The following is an 8115-nucleotide window of genomic DNA, read 5'->3' on the forward strand; positions in this document are numbered from 1 at the left end:
TTCCTTGTTTTATTTATTGTCAGTTTTTGTCCTGTTGCCACTGTTACAAAAATCATAAGGGAACAAAGCTCTTCCCTTGAATTGCTTTTATAATTTGCAGTTTAAGAGAAAAGCTAACACACTCTCAGGTTCTTTTTCCGCTACCAGATCAGGCCAGCAAGGAAGCTTGCACTAAATGATATTTCCCTAGTCGCCTTTTACGACATCCATAGAAAGGTCCTATTTTGAAGTGGCGGGAACCACATTGCACATAAGCAGTAATTTCAATAGGCTATTTGACAAAGTTCTAAAAACTATCTTAGGGTATTTATTTGTTTATAAGGAGCCCTACAAAAACACTTTTCTGCCTTTATTACAGCTATTTTATTAAAAAATCGAAAAAGAAAATGAAATATTCAAATATGCCGCCAAAACGCGACTTTTAGCAATATGGCGGCCATGGCATGCAGTGACGTAAATTTCGTGTAAATATCATACAAAGCTTGTTGGTGTTTCGAAAAGTTTTGATTTTCTCTTGTTTTATTTAACTTGTGCCACGTCATATGTGTGAAAATTATTAAAATGAGTTCCTATAAATGTTGTGCAGTGCCTCAATGCACTAATACAACAATAAAATCTCCTACGAAACTGTTTTTTTCTATGCCGATGGATTTGAATATTCGTAAGAAGTGATTTCAGATCATGATCTAAGATCAGTGGTTACCAAGATATACTTACATTGATGTTTTCACATTCCTCAGTTCGGCAGCATAGAAATCTGGATTGTCTTTGAAGAAGACAATCCAGATTTCTTCTTCCAACCATTAAGTATTGCGTCCACTTTTTGTAGGTTTCGACTGTCAGCTTTCGCGGAATTGGTTTCCATTATTAAATACCTATGTTATCTGAGTAATCCTAAACGATCAAACAATTATAAAATCTTGAAAAATAATAGCGAACACTAAGGAACGGTACGATCCACAGTCTGTTTATGGATAATTGACGTCATAATAGAAATAGCCAATCACGTTCGTTTTTAGTCACGTGACAGCTGCATATAAAAACCTAATTTTCTGAGACGGATTTTGTTTAAATAATGCAATATTTTTATCTCGCGTTATTACAAATCGCTCCAAAAAAATAATATTAAGACTGATGACATAAAAGAAATGTATATTTTTAATACAGTCAAATAGCCTATTGATCAAATGAAGTATCTATGCAGGGATATATGTATGTAGTCTGCCTCCGGGGTAGGCGCGTGATTTAATGTATGTATAATATATATTAATAAAAATTACTTTTTCGTACACGACCATTGTAGAATGTGATTTGAAGCTGTTGAGTGTGCCTACCTACTTGAGCTATGTTAAGAATCTACTACTTTTCAAGCTATAAGGAAAAGAAGTTACACAAGTAGTATACTATCGGTAAGTTTATTGAGAAAAAAAAAACGCCATCAGTTCCACTAGTAAGTGTCTACTGGGCAGGACTACTGGTATGGGGGGAGTAATTCTAATATTTTATATTTATATATATTATCATTAAATATTTGTTAATATTGAGCCAGCTTTTTGCTTAAGTTAATTGCAAAAATGTCTTTTAATTTATCCAATTATAATTGATCTATGTATCGTATCTTAAGTGAGAAATGTAAGTTATCTAAAGCACTATGCCTGTCGAATTGGCTAAGTTAACTTTTTTATAACATATAGATACGAGTACATACCTGTTAACCTTTTTTAAAATCACTTATTTCAAGGAGATTATGTATCGTATATTTGTTTATACAATTTATAAATAATTACATAGACAGAAAATGAATGAGTAAATGGGAATGACTAATAAACTAAGGATTGTTCTTGTAGGCGATGGGTTAGCAATCTATCACTATGCGAGTTTCAATTTGTGGCCTTATAATCTTTTTAAGACCCATAAGAAATAATAATCAACGTTGTAGTATTTCTAATGGGCATCTTCCATAGAAACCAGAATACGGAGGGCGTAATACCACTTCTGTTTTTTTACATACCTACATATAATCACGTCTTTATCCTTTGCGGGGTAGACAGACCTATCAGTACAATATCTATGTGATAGATATGGACCGCTATTCTAAAGTGTCGGGAATCACACGGCACGCGAACGGTTTGTTTTTTAATTTATTAATGATATGAGTCAAGATTTTCTTTCGGAGTAAAATCAAAAATAGTTAAGAAAAAGTGAACTTAGTCGACAATGTGAGTGGCACACATGACATAGGGCGCGGCCGATATGAATTTTAAACCAGCTGGGCACCGGTACCTTACCGGAATAACGCCGAATGTGACCCACTTGCTAACGCTGTCCTGTTACCAGCTAGATATGTGTGTTCTTGGGACACACCGCTCGAATGATCTTGGACGGTTAAACTAGATATCATAAAAAGTAAGAGCAAATTTCTACGTTTAGGACAGAACACTTCTAGTTCGCGTTTCAATCTTTTCTTATGAAGTTAAAATAAAATGTAATAATGTAATTAGTCCACCATTAGTCTCAATAGATAAAATGATTAACTGTCATAAAAATACCTACTCTAAGTAAAAATTAGACTAGATAAACATTTTGTATGTAGGTACCATCATAATAATCATCAAGAAAAATCTCGAAGTTTGCTTTTCTAGAGAGAAATCATTTAGTTTGGGGGTACCTATTGATAATAGGTAGGTATGCTTTTCCCTTTCAAGTACGTTAAAAATTTTTCTTTCTTGCAAAGACCATCATGAAAGTATATCACTTTCATAGTATGCTTTAAAGCTCGGTCCAATAAAGTATCTTATAGGTACCTAACTGATAGTAATACAGTTTTTTACTCAATATTTAAATTTGTTTTTAAGTAAGGCTATGTATGAGCGCAGAATTTCATTTTTTCAAAAGTTTAATAAATGACAAGTATCCAATTTTATTGCTCACTTATATTATAACATAAGTCACGTCTTTCACACGTCACGTCAGGAGACAGGTTGTTAGCCCGTTGCCTAAACGTAGAGTATCAAAACTTAAGAGCTTAAAAAATATATAATACGTTTCTGCCTCGCGAGTTATCGATCTAATAATGTTCACTTTACATATCTCCCATTAGTAAAGGACATGCGTGCACAAATCCAAAGTTGCGAAATCTGTATCAGACGCTGGGTTGCGCCCGCGCAGACCACTTATATAGTGCGGCCAACGAAAAGTTTGGCACACGTGGTCGGCTAGACGCGCGCAACAGACATGATTGCCAAGGTACGATGGATTAAATAGTCATAATATTAATTATTTGTTGAGGTAAATGTCCAAAAACATTTTTAAGATGTATCAATGCAAGTATGTTATCCACATAATATTTTTTTAAAGTTTTGGCAATAGGCTACTTAGTTGTTAATATTTTCCAGTTATTTGCGTTGTGTTGCGCGTGCGCCGCTGTGGCGGGAGCGCCGGTGGTGCTGGGCGGCGGGCTCGGGTACGCAGCGCCCGCGTTTGGTCATGCGTACGCAGCGCCGGCGATAGCAGCGCCCTACGCGGCTGCGTACGCGCCTGCTATATCGCACGCATACGCCGCGCCGGTGGTTAAGGCTGTCGCTCCTGTAAGGGTCTCATGATTATATCATAGTTAGGTATATAGCAGACTTGCCAAAAAGTATTATTGCCAGTTGCTATTATATTAATAAAGCCGCGTCCAAAAGTCTTTGTGGTGCGATATGCATTGAAATTTCCCCTTTTAGTAATGGTAAGGGTAATTTCTTCGTAAGAAATAAATAATGTTGTATCAGCGAGCGAGGTCAGCCTATCAATCAACTTGGGGCGGAAACATTTTTTGTATGTATCTAAGTTTGTGTTTGTTGTAACGCCATAACTTTCGAACCGGTGGTTTGATTTTGATGAAATTAAAAAAGTATGTAGGATCTATCAATAGGAATTTTTAATTTCTGTTCATCAAAACCGACCGAAGTAGTATATTTGCGATATTTACAATTTAGTTAAGAATATCTTATGTTCCGTATTGTCACAGGTAGTACGAGCAGAGCCAATAGACCCTAATCCGGCATACAGCTTCTCATACGGGGTGGCTGACCCCACGACGGGAGACCAGAAAGACGCCGCAGAAACCCTTCAGAACGGAGTGGTGCACGGGTCCTACAGCCTTGTGGAACCCGATGGCCACCTCCGAAGGGTCACCTATACAGCCGATAAAATAAATGGCTTTAACGCCGTGGTTGAGAGGACGGGAGCTGCTCATGGGGTGAGTTACTTTTTGTGATACTCAAGTCAGAAATTTGTAAATGACTTACCTACTAGAAAGTACCCCAATAAAAAGCTTGATCCGCAGGGAGGTCCACAGTCACTCTTATGAGGTGTAATCGAGGTTCAAATCTTGAACCTTGATGACGCCTTATTAGTAGTACTATGAAATTCAGTAGGTTCCTGCCCTCTTCTTCTCCCCGGAGAGGAGCTCGGGGTGCGCCGATGCCGATGTCATGTTTTTACATGAAACGACTCCCGTCTGACCTGCGCAACCTTTGCAGGGAAACTTAACCAGTATCGGAGCATATTTACGCATTCAGTCACATGTATGTGCGTAAGTATGTATCATGTTTACCTTCATCGTAAAACTTCATATTTTTGCAAGTGATCGGTGACTAGGTGACGATAGAGGATAAGTGTCAAAGAACCAATTTAATTTGCCGTGTGGTTTCCGGCATCAATAGAAAAAAGAATAGGACCACTCCAACTCTTTCCCATGGATGTCGTAAAAGGCGACTAAGGGATGGGCTTATAAACTTGAGATTCTTCTTTTAGGCGACGGGCTAGCAACCTGTTACTATTTGAATCTCAATCCTATCTTAAAGCCAAATAGCTGAACGTGGCCTATCAGTCTTTACAAGACTGTAGGCTCTGTCTACCCCACAAGGGATATAGACGTGATTATATGTATGTATGTATGTACCAATTTAATTGTAACATATATGTTAAAATTAGCCTTTATTCCAATCTAGTCCTGCCGGTAGTTCGATAGTCGAACTGTTTGAGGCAATTTTGAACGGAGATATACAAAGTAATACAGTGTTTTTCTATAATTTCTGGTTTTGATAATTTTTGTTTGACATTAACTTATATTTATATTTTTATTATTTTAGCAAAAATAATAAAAATATATATACAAAACACGAGTGTTTTCCTGAAAAAGATTTAAACGCGCTACGCATACTAACAAATGTATCCGTGTCCAAAGTCTATTCTTCGGAGATATAGACATTTGGTTATGGGTTAGCAACCACTATTTGAATCTTAATTCCACCATCAAGCCGTACAACAGAATTTGGCCTTTCAGACTTTTCAAGTCTTAGCTCTATCTATTTCGTAAGAGATTAGGATATAAGTATTAATGTTTGTATTTACTTTCAGGTAGCAGGGCCTATAGCCAAAGTGGTGGCTCCAGCGCCCGTAGCAGTCGCCGCCCCCGTGGCCAGGTACACGCTGCCGGCCATCGCCCACCCGTGGGGTTAACCCACTTGAACCAACCTTGCTGTATTGACGGGGTAATTCCTAGACTTTATAACGCTATATTTGAGTAAGGTTAACTCGACAAATTGTTTGTTAGACAGACCCCGGACGTTGAAGCAAAACCGCTAAAGAGGCAACTGGGGACATCTCATGGTCATCTCATCTCTCTCATAAGATTCAATATAAAGCGTTATAAAGTGTTCGAGGACTGTAGATCGGCTCTGATAGACAATTTTACGCTTTGGAATGTACTAAATGTGTGTGGTTTTTTCACAAATTCCAGAATTGTGAAGAATTCGCGCGTTTTTCATGTACCTAAAGATTGTTATAAGCTAAATTGTTTATCAATAATAGAGTAGAAAATTTGGTTCGAGTGAAAGAAATGTAATTATTTTGATCTGCTGACGAGCCATCTGTGATACAAGTAGCCTGGTCGTGGAATTACAAAACGCCATGGCTCCACACAATTCGAATGATGGCAACACAATGCTCTGTGATTTGATTTAGGTGTTGCCAGTATGTGGTCAGTTTTATGACTTTTACTTGGATGTTTTGAATGGATAGGTACTCGTTTCAGTAACTGACATTTAGCAGATATACCAATGTATCTTTTATCTCATTGAAAGTAGGTCACAAGTTGCTACTGCCGTTTTTAATAATTGATGGAATGTATATTATATGTTATATATATATAGTTTGGAAACCGAAAAGGTGCCATAATTTTTATAAGTGATGGATTGTTTCTTTTGTGTGGTTGGTATTACCTCGTACAACACAGCTTCGCCGACCTGACTTCGCCTGCCGACCGAGTATAACTTAACTACTGTTAGCTATTTATTTTGTACTGCCTTGACTGTTGCCACGGACTTGATCTTGATGTATCATGTAATGTACATGTAAATAATTTAGTTTTAATTAATAAATGCAATTTTTGCAGTATCTCTTCGGTATTTTACTTTCCTATAATTAACGCTAGTGCCCAGTAAGTAAAATATTTAACTGTTCTAAAGATAAATAACTTGCAACTTCTTTTTATTTAAATCAAATAGTTTAGATAACACAAAATTGAAATGTTGAGACTCTAATAATTTAAGTAAATACGAATATTACATACTTAACGTCGACGACTCTATACTTCGAGAGATAGCCAACAGTCTCACAGAGACTGAAAAGCCATGTTCAGCTATATGGCCAACGATAGAACCGAGATTCAAATAGAGACAGGTTGCAAGCCTATCTAAGAGTGTATTAGCTTATCCCTTAGTCGCCTTTTACGATATCCATGGGTAAGAAAGGCAGTGGTACTATTCTATAAAATTTAAAAATATCTAGGTATATTTTCTTAATATTTTAATATCAATACCAAGAAACGTTAAAATCATTAGACATTGTAACTTATTTGGAAGAACTTGTCAATTCAATCCACGTTTTAACCAATTATGGGACATGAAAACAAGTTTATAAATATTTAGCGGCTAAATTGATGCCATATACGTTGTGTAAATTGTAGAAAAACTAGTTAATATCCTGTGAGTAATGCCTAGATTTGCAATTGGGTAATAACTTAGAGTAACAAGTTATTCACAGAGCACGGCAGACAATTGTCGCAACGGATTGAGTGTAAAACTGATCTGTCGATGAATAATTTAAAATTGAAACGCCCTATTGGCTGAATGCGTGAAGCGAAAAGTAATGTCGTCAAACAAAAAAAAAGCTTCGGTACCTGGATAGCCCGTGTAAATAGGGCCTATCCTGCGGGGAGCGTAACCGAAAAGAAAAGTATGAGAAAAAGGAAATGGAAAAATATGGTATTATTCAAGGCTAGACGACCGTAACCTAGGCAATTTAAAAGTACTCACCAACATCCACCGTGCAGAAGAAATCCTCGCAGTGAGGCTGACCAGGGCTCTGGGAGGCTTCTAGGTTTCTGCCGGCCGGCTATTGTAAAGTCCTTGAGTAACACTGATTACACCAAAAGTCTGTATGTTCACTTCACAAATCGAAGTAGTCTAATGACTAACGACTAAATAAAACTCATAAATTAACAGTTCCAGTCGAAGATCAATTAAAAGAACGGAGAAGAGAAAAATTCGGAAGATTCCGACATTAGAGAATTTGACATAATGTTTTTTAAAAAGAAAAACAACACACTATCGCTCATGTGGCCAGTCAGACGCTAACCAAAGAGGCCTTCCGCATTAGGTTTTAGAAGGAGGTACCTCGCCACTACCTAGATGGTGCTAGCCTTGAATGAAAAACCTAAAGATATGGGTAAATAAAAATGAAAATGAAAAGATGGGACTTATCGGTCCAACCAGTACCCCTTTCATTGGCTGAGAGAAGAGTTTTTTTAATAGTTCATTTTTCAACAAAAATATCTCAACTACTTGGTGCAAAATTATAAAAATGCCCTTATTTTGTAACTTTACTTTTTATTTTGTCATTCATAACATGGAAGACCAAGGTCGCCACGCGCGCTCTATGTCCGTATAAATCTACATTTTAACTCTATGCTAGGTAACGTGGATAAACTTGGTGAGTAGGTACCTATGTGCCTTAGCTTACATGGCAGTGTTTTTGTAGCCTGTATTAAAGGTCAATTAGCAAGTA

General features: G+C 37.0%; 1 protein-coding gene across 1 annotated transcript; it reads left to right on the forward strand.

The window, feature by feature from the left end:
• Nucleotides 1-3234: 3234 nt before the first annotated feature.
• LOC106141673 (cuticle protein 7) lies at nucleotides 3235-5705 on the forward strand. Its single transcript, XM_013343318.2, has 4 exons — nucleotides 3235-3246; nucleotides 3396-3587; nucleotides 4013-4243; nucleotides 5407-5705. The coding sequence occupies exons 1-4, from the start codon at nucleotides 3235-3237 to the stop codon at nucleotides 5506-5508; spliced, it is 537 nt and encodes a 178-aa protein (XP_013198772.1). The 3' UTR covers nucleotides 5509-5705.
• Nucleotides 5706-8115: the final 2410 nt, after the last annotated feature.

The sequence above is a fragment of the Amyelois transitella genome, chromosome 12 (genome assembly GCF_032362555.1).
Source record: "Amyelois transitella isolate CPQ chromosome 12, ilAmyTran1.1, whole genome shotgun sequence".
NCBI lineage: Eukaryota > Metazoa > Arthropoda > Insecta > Lepidoptera > Pyralidae > Amyelois > Amyelois transitella.